This window comes from Rhinolophus sinicus, linkage group LG03 (genome assembly GCF_036562045.2).
Source record: "Rhinolophus sinicus isolate RSC01 linkage group LG03, ASM3656204v1, whole genome shotgun sequence".
NCBI classification, from domain to species: Eukaryota; Metazoa; Chordata; class Mammalia; order Chiroptera; family Rhinolophidae; genus Rhinolophus; species Rhinolophus sinicus.
Window position 1 is genome coordinate 32,424,056 of NC_133753.1, and position 20,106 is coordinate 32,444,161.

Consider the following 20,106-nt stretch of genomic DNA (forward strand, 5'->3'; position numbering starts at 1 on the left):
CACCCTCCTACTCTGGGACCAATGAAGTCAGAATCTCTGGGGAATGGACTTGGGCATCTGGGCGTTCTGACTTCATTGGTCTGGAGCTGAGAACAACTGATTTACACCATCGTCATCTTCACTATCATCATTTTCACCACCAACCAAGGACATAGATCAAGAACTTATTGCTAAGGGCCAGGCATTGTTTCAAGCACTTACATGCATTATCCTGTTGGACAAAGATGGTACCATCTACGTCCACAGTTCATAGAACAGGAAGTTAAGCTTAAGAGAAGTTCACTAATGGACAAATGTCACAGAGCTGTTAAATACCAGGATGGATATTTAGCCTGAATCCAGCTCTAGCTCATAATTGTGACCACACTTTTTGCTTCAGCTCAGAATTTTAAGTGACAGATCAAGCACTTTCTTGAAAATTCAGTTATCCAGGAATCTTAATCTAGACTCAATGCTTTATCCAGGGATCTAAGAAAAGAAACGTTAGAACATGGTAGGGTGGGGGTTGGGGGGCGGCAGGTACAGTATCTAGTTCATGGCCTGAATCTATTAGAAATGACCACCAGATGGCAGCAGACACTATATTTAAAACCTTAAAGCCAAGAAACGAAAAACAACACAAAGGGGAGAAATGTCCCAACTAGATAAGGAGCAAGTAATGAAAGGATCATGTTTATTTTGATTCTTTACCCAGAAGCTATCAAAGCAGTTCTGCTTACATTATTAATTTAGGAAAATTTAGGACGACAATGGGTTGCTGGGCTGAACGTAGGAGGGAAGGAGAGAGGAGTTTGGTTTTTTGGTTATTTACCCTCCTGGCAGGGCAGCCAAGGTTGTCCAACTGAGTGACTCTGACAGCGCTCTTCATAGGGCTTCATCCTGCTCTGTATGCTGGGTCTCTTGTGTGTAGAAGCCTTAGGCTTACTGTGTCATTCCATTTAAAAAAACATATTAATTGCCTCCTGAACGTTTAGCATTCTTAAGGATGGTATATGAACTATGTAAGGTGAATAAGAACTGGCAATCCAGTTGGGGGGAAAGAAATGAAAATACGAGAAACAATGCGATTTATGTGGAAGAGCAACAGGTCAAGTTTCTCTTGTTCTTTGTTAGTTCTGTGATAATGACGTAGAATATTTATTTGACTGAATTGGCAAAATATAATTTTAAGGCTGGAGGAGGTCTGACAGATCAGGTAGTACAGTGGCTCCCAAAGTATGGTCCCCAACCGGCAGCGTCAGCCACGTGGGAGCTAGTTAGGCACGCCCACCCTCGGGCCCCGCCCAGGCACCCCGCCCCGCGCAGGTTCTGAGGGAGGGGCCACACCATCTCAGACAATTTTATAGTTTAAGAAACCAAAAAGTCTAGACAGATTAAGTGATTGAATTGGGACTACAGAGCAAACATACCTTTAAAGGAGGCTCACACCTGGGCCTGCGGGCTCATTTCAGCCCACCTTTGCCACTGGCTGCGGCAATGAAACATGGCAGGGGGTTTAGGATCAATAAAAGGAAGTTCCCTCCTTCCCGTGGGACTGAGAACTGAGCAGTGGGAGGTTCAGGGATTTGAATTTGTAACAGCTGATAATTTAAGTGTTTTTTTTGTTGTTGTTGTTTTTGTTTTTTGGTTTTTTTTTGGCGATGGAGCACATTTTGAACTTAGGCTGGAGGACCATTTGTTGAGATGGTGTAAAGGGGCTGTGAGGATTGGTAAGTAGGCTAGCTGGGATTTGAAATTGAAAATGGAAGACCAGTGCTTGAGTGCTTCTTGAAGAGACAATGTTTTTAATCTAAAAGAGGGACTGGACTGAGGCTGTGGAGAGTTACAGAGGAGAAAGAGGCTCAGATGGTACAGGTGGTGAGTAAGTAAAAGCATTGCCCCTTCTCAGACTTTATGTACACTTGAATCCCCTGGGATCTTGTTAACCTGCAGATTCTTATTCAGTAGCAGGTCTGGAATGAAGCCTAAGAATTTGCATTTCTAACAAGTCTCCAGGTCACGCAGACACTGCTGGTCCAGGGACCACACTTTCAGTGTCAAGGAGATTTGCACAGAACACTCCCTCCACCCCTCTCACCCCCACACCCACATTCAATTGGAACAGAATTCTGCTTCCAAGGCTTCTTGGGTTTCCTGACGTTTATACTAGATTTTCAGCGCGTCTCATTTTCATATTCTCCCATAAATACACTCATATTTGTCAGGCTTGGTTTGGAAAATCTGGACAAGCGATATGGGTGGGAATGTGGCATAGTGCTTAAGATCATGGACTAGGAAGGCAAATGCTGTGGGTTCAAATCACAGCCCTGCTGGTAACTACCCTGGGGTCTTGGGTGAGTTTTCTCTGTCTCAGTGTCCTTATTTGTACAATGAGGTTGATAGTGCTGGCCTCATAGGGTTGTTATGAGAATACAATGTGTATTTGTAGGCCACTTAGAACAAAGCAAGTTCTTTAGTGGTCAACAGTCCATCCTCCCATATTAACAACAGCTGCAATGTCTCTACCCTCATTGGATACAAGGGCTGAATCTGAAATGAACTTTTCTATAGTAGTAATGAAACCCGAATGTTTGCATACTCTGACCCTCTGAATCAATGTCCCTACAGCTCCATTTTTCATAATTTTGGGAGAAGATTGTGTCCTAAGGTTACTTTTATAACTTGTCATGTGGGCAGACTTCTTTCTAAACCCCTCCCCCCAATTTGCATACTTCTAAAACCACATTATGATGCGTATGAGCAAGAAAGGTTGAGTTGCTCATTGAGGAAAAACATTTATTTTGAGGTTTTAGGCAAACTTTCCATAGAGGTTTGATGCCAGGTTCTGTGCTCCAGATGGCCCTACCGGGTCAGCCAATGGCAAAGGGGGAAGGCTGGCGTCTTTCCATATGGATCCCGGGTTACCATTAATAAACTCCAGCTGTACTTGCCTCCCTGCTTGGTTGCATGTCTCTTTCTTCAGCCCATTGGGAAAAGAGGGCGTCAGACATCAGGGCCAGTGAAGACATGTGGTGTGCAACCCTGGCTAAGGGTTGCAGCTGATGGCCTTCCTGCTCTCACATTCCCACGGTCACTGGTGACAGCCGAGCTGCTGGGAGCTGTGGTTTCTCAGTGACAGACACCATTCTTTGCTTGGCCACATGCAGGCAGTCCCCGATCCAGTGGGGCTTGTGCACAGAGAACCCAGGGGTTTACCCTGCTGAGAAAGCAGGCTCCTGACATCAGAAGATTCTTGTTGCTCCCTGGCAGTGCCATTTACTGCCACCTTTGCAAATGTTGCCTTTGAGATATGAGTATGACTATCCTTGAATTTGGCCTGAGAGACCGCTATATAAGTAGGGCTTTACCCACACTGCTCCTGGGAGCCAGGACCCACTCAGAGAAGGAGGCAAGATGTCTTAGCACCGTAGCTGGCTCTACTCTAGGTGGCCTGTAAGGGAGTGGGAGGATGCTTGGCTCAGAGCCATGACCTGGGAAAGACCCCTCTCTCGGTCTGGCAGTTCTCAGCTGGCGAATGCCCAGGCTTTGCTGCAGCATCCCCACCCCAGCATCCTGCTCCCCACTTGGTCTCTCATGATGCACTCTAAACAAACTCGCCTGCAAGTACGTCATGGAAACGTTGGCTCTCAGACTCTTTGTAGTCAAGCCAAAGATCTGAACTCTAGAGAACCCTTCAGAGAGACTTTCAGTAATATGCATCCTGTTCAGGGCATGCGCCGAACAGGATGAGTTAGCACGACCTAAAGAGATTTAGCTTACAGGCCTGGCCTTGTTGCCTCCCCAGGGTGAGCTGAGAGATAAGATGCAGAGTCACCCTATGAGAAAGCCCTCACTTCATTGCCTCACCTAGTGTATGGAATTCTACCTAACAGATGAACCAGAGTTCTGAAGACTCTATCTTCAAAAGACTCCACTCAAAGTCCAAATATTAGTTTGTTTCAGGGGTTTGGGTTGGGAGCTAATGTTTAATAGCAGCTGCCATATGCTGGCAGTGTATGCATGCGACTTCATTATAAACTGTCTTCAGCAAATGCTTGGCTGGTTTGTAAAGGGCTGGAAACAGGTCTCAGGCAGGGCTGGTGGGGCTGCAGTTATGCCCAAGGCTGACTAAGTATGGCAAAGTGCTGGGAACCAGGTCAGACGATTTTGTTCAGGGGTGACTTTGAGGGTAGAAATAATGAGTTCATATCACTTTTCTTTTCAGAACATAAGTGCTTCTTGAGGTTGTGAAATCAACTCTGACCCCCAGTTAGCTCAAGACAAAGATGAGGGCCACTGCTCTTTGGTTTATTCATGTTAGAAATCTAATTATTCACAGCAAGATGGAACTCTTTAGCTGGGTTCAGAGACTTATTTCCTTTTCGTGGTTCAAAGATTAATCAATTGGTTTTGTGATCACCTCTATTGTCATTAGTAACTCAGGCTGAAGGAGTTTTTTGAGTTAGTTATAGATGCTCCTTAGCCAGGTGACCTCAGCAACATTTGCTAGTGTGTAACTGAGGAAGGTGGATTATTCTATCTTAGGCAAGGAATGGAAATTTTGAGATGATGCTTCTAAATTAAATTCGCTAACAAAGCCTTATTGGCAGAGTTGTAGAACCATGGGACTCAACTCGGGTAGTGGTTATGTTCCACCGCCTCCTCCTAATGTTGGGAACCTCCCAGGATAGTGCTTCTCAAATTTTAATGTGCATACGAATCACCTGGGGATCTTTTAAAAATAAATTTTCGAATTCAGTAGTCTGGGGTGGGACCTGAGATCTGCATTTCTAATAAGGTCCCTGGTGATACTGACCTTGCTGGTCATTGGGCGACCCTTCGAGCGACAAGGTTCTAGAACAGTGGTTCTCCAAGTATGGTGTACAGACGAGCAGCAGCAGCATCAGGAAACTGTTAGAAATGTAAATTCTTGGGTCTCCCCTGTAGAGTAAGAGACTCTGGGGCTGCTGGGGCACAGTGGCTGGGTTTTACCACGTTGCGTACGGATCACGAGAATTTTCACGAGGGATTTAAACCCCGCCATACGCAACGTGTTAACAAGGCCAGCAAGTGATTCTGACGTACAAGATAAATTTCATGTCATCCTTCACTGTAACAAATTCCAACATTTAATAATCCTTTACTGCTGAAAGGTCTCCCTTAGGTTTAGCCTCAAATCATTCTGCTTAATTACTCTAATTCTTTTAGGCTTCCTTGAAGTCATCTTTCAAAGGTTGTAATCATAGAATTTGAGTCCTAGAAGGAAACTTAAGATGTGTTCTGATTCCTTTTCCCCAGGTTTTATGCTCCCCTAGCAACCCTGTCTACCTCTGGGCTTTCAAAGCAGCTGCTGGAAAGCATTACAGAGAAAGTTAAAGACCTATAACCCATTTGTTATTATAGTTTATCAGTGCTCATCACTTTCTCCTGTGTCAGAGGTATGCGTCATAATGCTTTCTTCAATTTGGAATTTAAATATATTTTTACATAGCCTTAGAGCTTCAACTCCTATACTATTATTATTTTTTAAATTTTTCTAAAAAGGATAGAGCAGTAGGAAAGAAGAATTAAAGTCTACAAGGGCTTTCAAACAGTTTTACTGAGTTTGAAATTAAGTAAAGTCCTGGGGAGGTTGTTCTGGAGGCAATTAATGCACAGAAGCTAACAATTGTCTTGGATTGCTTTAGAGCAAGGGAGAACTAGATGGGCATGAGGGGCACAGAGAGCTTTTTAGAAGGCAAGGGAAACAGATGGAGGTTTCAGAGTCAGGCAATAATTCTTGTTGCATTGAACTTTTCAAACTGGATTATATTTATAAAATCTGACTATAGAGCAGAAGGATATAAACTCTTCTCTCTTTAAGGCTATGAGTTCCTGATGAATGGGGACATCACAATGATTATACGGTTGAATTAGGCAACCCCAGCCCAAAGAACAGTGTGCCCTGATTGCTGGAATGCTTTCTGGTGGAGAAACAGCCAAGTATGAGCCACACTGAGGCCCTTGTAGTTAGTTCAGAGGAGCCAAACTGATTTTCCTATTTGGGCATCTGGGGACATCCTTTCCTAGTCTTGTGTCTTGGTATTAATGTGAGTTCTCCAGTTCCTGAGCATCGCTGGCCCAAAGGCCATCTGCCAATGAGGGGCAACTGGATGATCTTAGGAGCCTTGAGGCTGGTGCTAGATTTTACAGGTTCCCCACTTCCAGGCCTGCCTGACACCAGCCTTTGATGTCCCTCAGACATTTATACAGTGGTCCTGGCAAATGCACACAGAAATCGCAAAGAAAATTCTATTTATTATTATTTTTTCTAGTATAGAGCTTTCAAATTGAGCAAAAGGACATATCTCCAGATATCTGTGAAAGAAGGCCTAAACAAATGTATAACTACAAATAACAATTACCAGGAAACTCACAGTGGGAAAGAGCATAGTCACACATTCACTTCAAAGAACTTCGGATGTATGAATGTGGACAGACTAAACAACCTGCTGATTTTGACCTAAATAAATGACCCAAGACACATGGTAACAAAAGCGCTATCAAAGAAATTGGGCCACAGCTGTCAATTGCTTACCCACTTCCCCTCTGACCCACGAAGTTGTAACATTAGAAACTTCATAATGGTGTGAGGAAGGGAAGATAAGGTGGTATTTTCACCCAAGTAGAGCATGTGCTAACTGATCAGCACGTGTTGAGAGTTCTAGTCATTGCCTCACATTATTGGTTGGGTAGGTTTCCCAACTTGAAGAAACATATCTGACTGAATGAGAATATTTCAAGAATCTTAGAGAATTTAGCATCAACCCCTAGTTATTCAGAGGTTGACCCTTATTTTGGAAAACATCTAGTCCTGGCTTTTATTCCTTCCAACACTTACTCCATCTTCTTCCAACCCCCCTGCCCCACTGCTCCATCCTCCATTTCTTTTTGGACATTTCCATAGCTGTTTGGCAATTCAAATAAAGGTTGAACAAAGAATATAACAGCAAAAAAATGGGTGAAACTCAAATTTATGAAATGGACACAGTAATCCTAGATCTGGAATTGGTAAGGCAGGAAGAAATTGAAAATCTTGACCAAATATATTATTTTGGTTATTGTTAGTCATCAATCAGTGAATGAATCATTATTTGCCTATCAACACCTTGAATCATGCATGTAATGATTTAGTTTTTTTTGTAATTATAAATATTTTTAAGATCTTAAGAATGTGCTTTTGGTTGTCATTTAGATAGACCATAAATTCACCCCAAATGATCAGAGGAGGTAATATCTATTGAATGAATGAAGATAACAAAAATGAATCAAGATAATAAATTGTACCTGTCCTGCGGTGTCATACAGTCCGAGCAAGTGTTGCTTGCCTCCCACTGTCACAGTAACTAGGGGAGAAGAGAAGAGGAGAGTCCATAAATGCAAGCTTCAGTCAGTAGGGTTCACATTTCTCCATGCCAACATTCCCTAGGCAGTGAGGATAAGCATATGCCTCATCCATGTATATTCTAAACCAAGTTGACAGCATGATTTCCAAATGAAAGACCACCTTGGGCTGCACTGAGAGTGGATGGGCTGAGCCAAGTCCAAATTTCTCAAATGAGATGAATATTATTGGTGCCACTAAGGCACTCTGTAGGCTGTTCATTGATTCTTATTAGACCCTAAAATATCAAGTTCCTGAGGGAAAAGAATGCTGGACCCTTTCTTGATTAGGTCATTTTCTTCTTTTGTTTGGTTTGATCCACCTTTTAGGATACAGAATTGGGTAAGCAATTTCTCTGTTAGAAATCTGTTTTGAATATGTCTCTGAAATGTTAATAAAACCCCAAAACAAAGAATATTAACCTACCTGCATATTTTATAATGTATAAGACAAAGCAAATACTGAAACAAGACAGGTTTAATATTTATTTTTAAAAGTTTTTTTTTTTAATTGACTATTCCTTTAGCTCAACTCATTACAATTTTGAACCTTAGTTGCAGGAGAACATGTATAGGTTCGGTTTCACGTACCTAAAAGGTGTACATAGCGTGAAAAGTGGGGAGTTTGATTTACCCAGCTGGCTTCCTGTTCTGCCAAGCAATTGTTGAAAGTGAGAAGTAATAGAGGGATACCAACTACTCTGTACATGTCTGGAAATGAAATAAAGTATTAACTTGAAACTAAACTGAGATTGAACAGATTGAATGCAAGAGTAATACAATTCTCTTGGTGAGTGGAAAGAGCAAATTAAAAAAAATTAATTTCTTTTTGGAAAAAGGAAGCAAAATCTGAAGGAGAATGTGGTCTTTCCTAATTGATTGAAAAATGTGGAAATGCAAAGTAAAGCTGACTTTTGACTCCTCCTACCATTATCTGTGCAGGAAATGAAAGATAAACTGAATAGCAACCTTTTATAACCATATCACCAACATATGCCAGCCAAATTCTCTAGTCTGCTGCTCAGAGTTGCTGATTTGGTACTGATTTTACTTTATTTTGTTTTCAGGTTCATGGGTTACCTGTATGCAAAATATTTCTTATTGGCTCATTCTTTGAAAAGCACTGTTTAAAAGCAATGCCTCCTCAGACTGGGAACAATTTTTCTGTCTCTTCAGATCAACATTTGTTCAGCTTGATAACATGGCTGCAGCCACGCAGATGAGCTTTTAAATGTGCATTTCTAAGTGGTGAACCGGGGTCTATCCAACCCTGGTAACAATGCTAGACACAGTCCTAGAGAGCAGTTTCCAGGCTCTCGGCCTCACATGGAAAGGTGCTGACTCAGGTAGTAGATGGCCATCAGCTGTGGCTAATTGACCATCAGCTGTAACCAGTTAGCCAATTAGCCACTGATATAACAGCCACAGCTGCGTTGGTTGGTCAGTTGGTTGGTTGGCAGGCAGAGAAGTGGACAGCAGGTTGAAGGTCGTGTGGATCCAGCCTCCAGTGAGGCTATAGTGCCACCAGTGAGACTATAGTGGTATGACTCTCCTATCTATGGCTCCGTGGGTGTTCCTTTTTGGCCTAGCCATATCCTGTGTTCTTATGTGGGGAGTGGGACCAGAGACCCTGCAGGCCACCTCGCATGACAAATAGTGCAGCGAGCAGGGTCTCCCCGCACGACAGGCATTTAAACATTTTTACTTCCGTTCAATGTCAGGCTAGGTAGCTAGCAATGGAAATGAAGGTGAGACTGGGAGGCCCAGAGCTCTTTGTCCTGTTTTGTTTTCCTCTTCCTGCATGCTTCTGCTTGAGTCCAGTGAAATGTTCCTGAAATCTGCCAAGTGGTTTCTTTAGTGACCAATTCACTACCTCGTAAGGGATAAGGAATGAAGGGAATAAATCCAGCCATTAAACATGGAATTTCCTGCCTCTTGTGAGCTGAGTGCAGGTTAGGGGCAGTTGTTCCGGAGACCCCCTTGGATGGAGCCACGACCTACAGGCATGGGGCCACCTGTGGAGTGATCACCAGAAGCTGGGTCACCCTCAGGGCTCCACTGGGCACTGCAAATGTTCCTAAGCAATGGTTCTGACCTTTGTCATTGGAGCCCTGAAAGTACTGCTCAGGTTTTCTCAGAGAATAACCATTCCTTCCAGCCTGTTTGTCCTTAGGCCTCACCTTTTTCTCCCTTGGAAGCTTTGACTGCAGAGAACTGCACCAGGCCAGAGGCTGGCCCAGGAAGGGTGGGGGTGTGGTCTGAGAGTCTGGGCACAGCCTTCTCTTCCCTTCATCCTTCCCTTCCTCCAGGGTTTATCGGGGTCCTGGATTGCTCAGTATTAGGAGTAGAAAGACCAGCCACACTTCCTCCTGTTGTGGAGCGTGGAGAGGAGGGGTTTATTAGCAAGGCTTGGGAAGATGCAATGTAGTAAATGCTATGCCAGGGCGGCCTGGAAGGTTGTGGGAGCTGGCACTAGGGGTATTTCTGTGTGTGCGTGAATGTGCGCACGTGTGTGTGCGTGTGCATGCAGGTGGGCTGTGGGAACACGCCGCGGGGCACTACTGCATGTGCACACATGCCCTGCGGCAGCACGGCTAGAGAAGGCTTTCTCGGCCATGTGTTTGAGCTGAGTCCCAAGGATGGTCAAAAGTTCCCCAAGGTACATTGATAGAAGGGACAGGGGTGGTTCACAAGCTGCTTGGGGTACGCTGGCGGTGGGGTAATGATGATTCAAGAGCTACCTGGGGTGGGCTGGGAACCGGACAAGGATGATTCACGAGCTGCCTAGGGCAGGACAAGACGGCTTAGGAGCTGTCTTGTGTGTGCTGGGCTTGGGACAAGGGGTGGTTCATGAGCTGCCGGTTTGCATCGGAGAGATGGGTCAGAAGAGGTGGGCATACAGGGTCGGGCTGCCCTGACTCACTAGTTTAAACTTTATTCTGAAGGCTTTGTTAAGCAATGGAAGTGCCAAATTATTCTTTTTCCCAAAGACAACTGAAAAAGAAGGAATTAAAATAACTTCCTTGGGTTAAGGCAAAATGGTGGGAGGAGGGACAATGACATTGTCGGGGTGGAAGCCATGTGGTTTGCAGCTTTGCTGGGGTAGTGGCTGTCTACTCAGTGTGTTTGCCCAGCTCTGCTGGAGGAATCCGAGAGGAAAGGGGCAGAACTTGTGCCCCTATTTCTGGAAATTACTTTTATTCTCTGCCCTTTTACTTTCCCATTTTGTTGGGAGGAGATAAATGGATCACATAGTTGATGACAGAGAACATCTAGGGACAGCTAGAGACAGACTCAAGCATTAGTCACAAACTGTGGGTTGTACAAATGTCTTTGTGAGTTCTTATCTTGGACTAGCAGTGCCAACTTATTGCTTGCCAACAAGCTGCAAGTCCTGAGTCCTCTCAATTTGGAAATGAGTCATGACAGATGGAAGGCAGGTGTGCCCTAAAGTGCTAATAGTAAATGTAGTGAGGTGGAAAGAGCTGGATCTTTTAAGTCAGATGGTTCTGCGTTTGAATCCTATCTTTTTGCTAGTCACTGTCTGAGTGACCTTGGTAAAGTCACCTAACATCTGTGAGCCCCCCTTTCATTATTTGTGAAGCACAGTACAGAGAATATAGTCAGTAATGTTGCAACAACTACGTATAGTGCCAAGTGGGCACTAGATTAATCACTGTATAAATTATATAAATGTCCAACCACTATGCACTATACCTGAAACTAATATAAAATAATATTGAATGCCAACTGTAACTGAAAAAAAAAGATAATTTAAAAAATGGGGATAACATTACCTACCAAAGTAAGTACTTGTGAGGAGGAAATTAAATTGAGGAAACACCTGGCTCACAGCCTGGCCCGCAGTAGGTGCTGAACAATTGTTACTTTCCCTCCTTCAACAAATACTTATTGAACCTCTTCTAAGGACAGGGCCATTCTGTTTTGCTCGCCACTGTATACCCAGTGCACATTAACTGGCACATAATGGGATCCTAATATTTGTAAATTACTCATCACTTTCTACCCTAAATGATAGCTATTTAGATCTGTGTCTTATATCTCCCATAGGACAGCAAGACCCTTGAGGACAGAATCTTCATATCCCATGTCCCGCAAAGTATGCAGCACAGTTCTTGGCAACCATAGTGGATGCTGAATACACAGTACAGAAATTGAGCACCAGGGGCAACTCAGGCAGAAGAACATTCTTCAAATTGTGTAGAGCTGCAGCTTGAAGTTCCCTGGCAAGACACTAGCCGCTGGGAAGTGCCTGCAGCCAGCAAATCTGCCTGGCAGACAGTGGTCAGGCTAAAATCCCAGATCACCTTCTATTCTCAGAGCTATTAGAGTTGTTTTCTGAGTTTAGAGAGGTTTTAAAGAGAGTGGGTCAAATGACCTACTAATGGCTCAGATGGTTCTCTCAATACAGTGTGAAAAGTTGTCAGTGATCTGTTAAGTATGTAAAACAGGAAGGCTTTCTTTTCCAAATCCATTAAACACTTTGCTTCCTTGTTTCTTCTTTGTGGTTAATTTTGTGAATTGGATTGAGGTGCTAACGAAATCTTCTAAGTCATTGGGTTTGATCTCTTGAAAATCGGTTAGTTTTACCCATAGAGAAAATGTCCCAAGCAGGACATGAGTGTACTCCCTTCAGCATTTCAGTCACCTCACAAAACTGTGTCATTTGCAAATTTGGATGAGAAACTGTTGGTCATTTCCTGTAAGCCAACTCAGCCTATCACTGCAGCCATTGCAGTGCCAGGAACCTGATTCAAAGCCCCTTCCTTGTTGTGTGGTGGGCTGGCCATGTCAGCTGGCAAGAGCGGCCTTTTGAAGTCAATATTATGAATAAATGATGTACCTCAAGAAGTCAAATGGTAGAAATGTTAGTTAGGTCAGTTAGAAGGAAGGCTCCAAGTGTCCTTCCGTTCCCAGCACATAGCCAGCTGTATGCATCACTCATGCCGAGTGTATTCGTACTCTGTTTGGCAGGTAGGATGAGGCAGGCATGACTAGGTGTGTGGATGTAGTACCACAAAGATTCTATTTCAGAAGAAGAAACACTAGATTATAGACATAGCAAGAAATAGAATTTTAAGAAAGTTAAAAACATGGCTCTCATGCAAATATAGGATAAGGCTATGTCAAAGATTTATTAACCAGTAAGATGATAAATCTTGTTCAAAGATCATTTTGAGGAAGTGGGCATTTATAGATACTTAAAAAGCAACATGCTAGAATATGATGGCCAGATTCAATAGAAAACTGATTATTGCCCTATGGAAAAGATAGCCTTTGGTATTTTTAAACTAAACAGCAATTATTTGCATCTCTACCCAATAAGTTTTGCAACTTCAGAAAGCCTAAGCTTTTAGTTAATAGCAGAATCAAAAAAGGTATATTCTTCTAGATTATTAGTCTTTGGGGGAGGGTGTTAAACACTGCCCCAGCATTGAAAGGACAATTGCATGCTTGCTGCCTTATATCCAAGTTTCAGATCATTTTTCTTCATGCCTGAATTCAAGTCCATACTTTGATATTCATTTGATGAGATGTTGGGCAACTCAGTATGTCTCTCTCACCTGGAAAATGAAGCTGTGTTTACCCCAATGGGACATAAAAATTCCTTTTTAAGAAGCTGTTTCAGAAGTCGGGAATAATCATTATAGCTTGCCTATGTCTAGGGGGCTGCAAAAAATGGAGGGTTTAAATAAAAATTCACAGTGCTGGCCATCATCATCCTCATTGCCTGGGTATCTTCAGCAGCATCCACTGACCTTTTCCCTCTCTGAACTGACCCTTACCCCTGCTCTTCTTTCTTTCTGGAAGATCTTGTCTGGGACAGTGACTCACCTAACTCCAATGGGCACTGTTGGGCGCTGCTTGTGTGTGTTTGTGACCTGGTTTACACCTTGCAAATATGCATGCACATTTTATAAGGAACCAACTCAGAAGCATCGGGATGAGACTCTTCTCAAGTTAGAAAACAGTGTGAAACTAGAAATAAACAATATATTTTCATAAGTATGAATGGTGGTGAATTCCTTCCTGGTGAGGTTTCATCTTTCCAACATGTCATCCTTTTAATGTGGCTTGAAACCCTTCTCCCTCATCTATTCGGCTCATCTCAGCCTGCTGGTTACCCTTCTTTGCAAAGAATGCTTCTTGTTTCCTGAGCAGCAGATCGTGTGTGTGTGTGTGTGTGTGTGTGTGTGTGTGTGTGTGAGTGTGTGTAATAAAAGTTGCTCTGGAGGGAAGTCTATTATTTGATGTGCTGGCATGAGGTCCTGTTTCTGTAGAACAAAGACTGAGGAGAAAATTCAGTAGGTTTCCTGAAAATGTGTTAGGACTCTGGGTTGAGGGCTTTCTTTGTGAGGTCTGTGAATGTATACTACCATAAGGAGCATTCATTTGAACAGGGTAGTGTATCTGTTGTGCATCTACCATCCCTGGTCATGTTTCTTTTATTCTTTAGATATGCCTGTTGTGACAGGGGGCTTGGTTTGTAGTTAGTCCAAGGTGTAACTGCCCTGGATTTTAAGACAGAAGAAGTGGTTGGAGTCCTCAACTCACTGTGAAAGAACTTGGACCTTGAGCAAGCCACAGCTTCCCTATGTCTTGATTTGTTTTACTGGCAAAGTGAAGTTTATTTGAGGAGCAAAGGAGATCATGAATATGAACAGTTTGTGCACCTAAGCTTGCATACACATAAAGTGGCATCACTGAGCACAGGGCTTCTTAAATAACAATATTTTTGGGAACAGAGTTTGCTGGAATGAAGTTACACTGGTGCTGGGCGTGGGATGGCTGTTCAGCAAAGGTGTTCCCTTGTCAGTACTTGTTTGACGATTGATGAGGTGGGGTAGAAAGAAGGGGGAGGAGGGGAAAGAGGGGGACAGTGGGGAGAAGAGTGGCAGGAGGAGAGGACTTGCTCAGTTCCAAGACTCTTGAAACTGACTGGGGATGGGGCCAAACAAAAGACAGAGTCATGATTCCGTGACACCCACATCCTGGAATTTCAGTCTTGCTTGGCCTCACCCTTCCTTCCTTAACATTTATTTGGTGCCCACATCTTGCCAATTCTACCTGCAAAGTATCTCTACAGTCTGACTTCTCTTTACGACCCTTGCAGCTTTCTCAGTGCAGCTTCTCACCCGCAACTTGTCTATTGCAAAAGGCTTCTTTCTAATCCACGTCCCTTCTCCAGGCTCCATCTTCTGTGCTGCCTTTTCCTCACTGCAGCCAGTTCATGCAGCTGGGGCTGCAGTCATTTCCAAGATAGACTTCAAATACCTTCCAAGAGTGTACAGACTGCTTGTAATCTGTCCTCTGGTTTACCTTTCTATCGCTTTTATTTTTCACTCTCCTACAACCCAAACTTCTTGCCATCTGTTGTACTCATGATGCTTTTGCTTAAGCGGTTCCCTCTGGAATTCTGGAAAAGAAATTCTAGAATGCTTTCCTGTCAGCCTGGATAACTCCTATTGCGTGGAAAACTCACTTCCATAACTCGTCCTTGATGCTTACCGAATACCTTAAGCCTCTTTCCCATGTTCTCTTGCCCATTGGGTCATATAGTGCGTTGTTTATTCTCACATCCCAGCATCCAGCATGGGCCTGGCACGTAGCCCCATAAATATTGGTTGAGTGATTGAAAAGTGCATTAAATTCCACCCAAGCTGGAGGTTTTCTCTGAGGCACCTGTTTTGTCTAGATGGGTCTTTGGCATTTCCCAAAGGGTCACCATGAGCTTTTCTGGACGCTAAGTGGCAGGATGGGATCACCAGCAATGATATCCTACACTAGATCTGGCCTACCTGTTGTGAGGGGGTGCCATGGAAACATGGCTCCCCTGAGTGGGATTTGTGCTCGAGACATTTCCACTTTTCCAGGCAACTTTCACTAGTTATCGGGCTGCCAGACTCCAGGCCAGTGGGGCAGGGCCACTGCTAAGGTGTCCTGAGGTTCACTGTGGCTGTGCAAGGTATAGTAGCCAGGCTCCCTGGCAGTAGCCACAGCATACAGGGGAGCTGTCTTTTAATTAGGATTTTGGGAAGAAGTGACTGAGTTGCAAATGCACCCTGCACATGGAGGCTTGTGGTCAGCAAACCAGAGTATACTTCTGCAGATCCCCTGTACAAAGAAATACTTTAAAAGTGCCAGCTCTTCAATCATATTTGTACATCGTTAGGCACTCATAGTAATCAAACTGCCACTGAGGTAGGGTGGAATAATACATACTTTAGAGGCAGAAACTTTGAATTTTAGCCTTGCCTTTGATGTGATGACCTAAATGCTTCATGGCAGCCACCAGGGGGAGCTAGTTAAAAACACAGATTCCCTGGTTTCACACCATACCCCTAAGATTCTGGGGAAACATTTGCAGTGGAGCCCACACATCTGCATTTTCAGTAAGCTCTCCAGGCGAGAGATTCAGATTTGAACCTCAGTTCTAATATAAGAACTTTATATTTAATCTTTATATATAAAATATTTATATGAGAATAATCATAACTTGATTACTCTAGAGTATCCCATCCACGTTAGACAGGTTTTGTGAATATTAGATGAAGTGATATCAGGAAAAAACTTAAAATTTATGAAATGCTATACAGATATTATCCTTTTGATAATATCGGGCACACAATACTGGAACAAAGCATTCTGTTTATAACAGCACTCTCTCCATTTCTAGAAACAGTCACTAAGGAAATTCAAACACCTAGGTGATGATAAAAGTGGAATAGTGTGTTCCTGTCAAGAGTTTTCACAGAATTATTAGGCTCATAAAAATTCTATCAGGTACCAGCTATAACTAGTTAGAAAATATGATGGAAAATACCATTTTCACAACAACAAACACTATAATGTGTCTAGTAATGTGTAATACCTTTATGAAAAAAAAGCACAAGAAGTACTTTGCTAAGACATATAAAAGAAAGGAAAACAGCTCATGGTCTTGGGTAGGAAGCTCTATATTGTAAAGATGTTACACTTCCCCAATTTAACAAGTTTAAAGTAATTCCAATAGGGTTTTTGAATTGGGAACATGACAGAGGATTATCTTTGATACATAAGGATGCTTTCTAATGAATAAGAATAATAATTCAAGAGAAAATAAAGAATATACACAATTTATAAATAAAGGGCCAGTGATTATTGGAGTAAAAATCAAATTAAACAAGATGCAATTTTTGGCGTGTCAAATTGACAAAGATAATGCTACCCAGTGTTGGTGAATACGTGATGATGTGGCACTCATACACAGCTGTAGGAAATGTACATTGGTTCAAGTTTTCTGGCAAGCTATTTGGCAGTATATATCAAAAGCCCAAACATGGGTCTACCTCTGATTCAGTAATCCTGTTTCTGCAGTGTATTCCCAGGAATAAACATACAACTACACACCAATATAGACACATCAGACAATTCATCACCAAAATGTTTATGATAGATAACAGTTGGAAACAACCTACATGTTCAGTAGTTGGGGATTGGTTCTCATCAGTTATGGAGCAACCTTACAATGTAAGAGGAATATTGAGGAATGTGGTGAAATACTGAGGCTATAACACTAGATAGTAGGAGATAAAGTTCTGTATTGCATATGTAAACACATTTATAGAAACACTTTTTATTTTTTCCATATTTTGTTAGGGAAAAACCATGACCATGGAAATGAGAAAAAAAGACATTTGGGTGCTCAACAATTGTGGTTATGTTGCTGGTGTTACTATTACTACCAATTGAATTAAATGTCATCTAAGTTGTCTCGACCCATCACATAAATTCTACCATTTCTTCACTCTCTGATTTTGACTTAGGCTTGTCCAGATTATTTTAGGCTGTAGGACCAAGCTTATATTTTTATGAGTAGGAACACGTGATGAGTAGGTCTGCTGCAGTGAAGGTTTATAAACCATATATTGCAGAGTAGCTCATCTTTTTCAGAGAATTATGATGAACCACTAATACTTTACCTATACTTGCTTTTTGAAAGTACCAAGAAAATATTGTGCATTTGAAGATGCTGGAATCTGTCGAAATGTATTTGTTGTAAACCGAACGAAGTATATGAGCCATAAAGACAACAGCTGTAAATTGGTTCTAAACATAGCCCTTTATTGACAGTGTCTAGCATAGTGAGATAAACTAGCCAAGTGATTATTTAGAGTATGTTTCTGTTCTCACTAACTTCTTTTCCGAAGTATTACAAGATAATTTGGAGAACATGAAGCAATTTTTCTGTTTTCTGCTTTTGTGCCTGGTTGTTGTCGTAGATTATATTTACTTGTCTGCCTGATGGTTATTCAGGATCCTAAAATTTAATGTATTTGTGTGTTTTTTTCCTTTATTTCATTTATCTTGCTCTAATATCCCTAACCAGAATAGGGGTTCTTTTCAGGTAACAACTTAATTATTTTACAAATGTCAAGAAATATTAATATTTGCTCATTAATTATGAATAAAGAAGGATGTATGTATGAAATTCAGATAAAACAGTTCTTGGATCCTTTCTGCAATGAATATCTGGAAGCCCATTTTATAACTTTATTAAGTATTTTCTCAGAGTTTGTAATAAGGTAATACCTATCAATTTTATGTCCTGTTCACATATTTTTTCCCCATTGTTTTTCATCAAAACATCTAAATATAAAGGTACAATTTAGAGGATGTGGATCAGTACCGTGGAGTTCATGGCTAGCCAGTCCTGTTAAGGAGAGCCAGTAAAGGGATGGCTACCATCGGAAAGCCTGGTTTGCATTGTCACTCAAAGCTACAAAGAGGCCTGTGCAATGCTGGGCACCGGGTCAGCTGGGTCAATGAATTAGCAATCTGAGGCTTTGACCTCTTATTTTTGGTTTTGCTGATGCGTTTTAGTCAGGTTTTAGGTGAGGTACAATCCATCTAGTAGTTTCTGTGCATATTCAAAGATTTAAAAAATGTAACCAATAAGTGGGGAATCATGAGGTATGGTCTTAATATGGTTTCACATTCAGGGACACACAGCACTAACAACCCGAAGTCCTTAGTAAACATTCTGACTTCGAGTGAAGGATGAAGACCCCAAAAGGGAATTCAAATCATAAACCATCGCACTGCTTCTTAAAATCATCATCTTCTCAGTATTTGTTATAATCCTACCCCAGCCTTGAAACTTTGCTCCTACCCTCCATTCTTCCCCAGCACACCTTCTGTAACTGTTTTGGTCTCTTTTCTGCCAACGCAAGACAGCCCAGGGCTTGAGTGGCCCTCTCCTTCGGGCTTTGGAAGAGAGGGAAGTTGAATAGTTAAAGGCCCTTTGTTTCCACAGCAGACGAGCAAAGGGATACAGGGAGAAGGGAAAGATTATAAACATTTATAATTTAATACCCTTTCTTGTATCCCCGCCACATTTATAATGCAGGCATTTGTTTGACAGGTCAAGGGGTCATTTGCCAAAGTCTCTTAGAATACTAGCATCATGTCTTTCTCCTTGAACCTGTAGGCACTCAGCAGTGTGAACTATTACATGGTCAAGGACATCCTGGGTAGTTGGAATGCAATCCCTGCTAGATCGGAAGGTTAAAGGCTCATGGGTAGAAAAGGGAATTAGAGATATGGCCCTCTTGAATCATCGCTAATTGGTCAGGAACAAAATGAAATTGTACTCGTGGAAATCATGTGGACATAGGATTTGGACGGCATGTGTGGAGGGCTACGAAATCCTCTTCACTGGACCAGCTCTATCCTTGTGAAGTTAGGCTCTCAGGACCTGATATGGCAGTGGAGCTGTGGGGGAGGAGTGTTCAGTGGTTTTGCTAGTAACTACAGAGAAATTACAGTATCAAAGAGGAGAAAAACAGGTCAAATTTGCTGGGGACAAGGATTGGTGGTGGGAATGAGAAGGAAGATGGAGAGAAAAGAAAAGGGACTTGGGGAAGGGTTAGGTTACTTTAATTGGAACCAGTCTTTGGAAGCCCCGTGTGGGCTCCACTCCAGGGCAGATTTCGGGAGCTGGTTCAGTTTAGATAGCTAGGTTGTTTGGGCCTAGCTCGGAGCTTCCATGATATCTCTAGGGTTGCCCTAAACTGGCCTTGTCACCCAGATTGCTCTGACTGTGGCCTCTCTGTACTTCTCTCAGCCTTGATCTATGACCCTCCAACTGGGAAAACCCAATCCGATTCAAAAGGATTATTAAACTCCTGATTTGAGTTAGCTGTGGCAGGAAGGGTATTTGGACCTGGGCCTAGGCTCAGCTCTTGAGTGAATAGCTGTCAGGGGTGTCTGGGACTGGGTGCAGAGAGGGCTGTTAAAGAGACTTGTCACTTTTGTCTGGCCTTTCCTTTTCTGCATGACATTATATGCTGCTGAGCCCTGTCCTCTACGAGGTCACTGGTAAAGGGAGAAGGGTAGAGCAAGGATGTGGCTGAAGACCAAAGCATTGGCGTGGTCAGGAAGGCTGCACCAACACTGGTTCATTACCTGTAGCCCAACTCTGGTGACCCACCTTGTGACACATGTGCTTCTCTGTCTCCTCCCATTATGAATTTCTAATAAGGCTGTGATGGTTAATTTTATGTGTTAACTTCACTAGGCCATGAGGTGTCTAGATATTTGGTCAAATATTATTTTTGGTGTCTCTGTGACAGTGTTTTTGGATAAGATTGACATTGTAATCAGTAGAATAAGGCAGATTCCCCTCCATAATGTGTGTGGGCC

At 42.6% G+C, this 20,106-nt stretch overlaps 1 protein-coding gene across 1 annotated transcript in view; it reads right to left on the reverse strand.

Moving 5' to 3' along the window:
• RHOJ (ras homolog family member J) overlaps positions 1-20,106 on the reverse strand; it is a 79,507-nt gene that overhangs the window by 14,534 nt on the left and 44,867 nt on the right. The window contains exon 2 of the mRNA XM_019733690.2: positions 7,306-7,364. Coding sequence (XP_019589249.1) covers positions 7,306-7,364 — 59 coding nt within the window. The remainder of the gene's footprint in view (positions 1-7,305; positions 7,365-20,106) is intronic.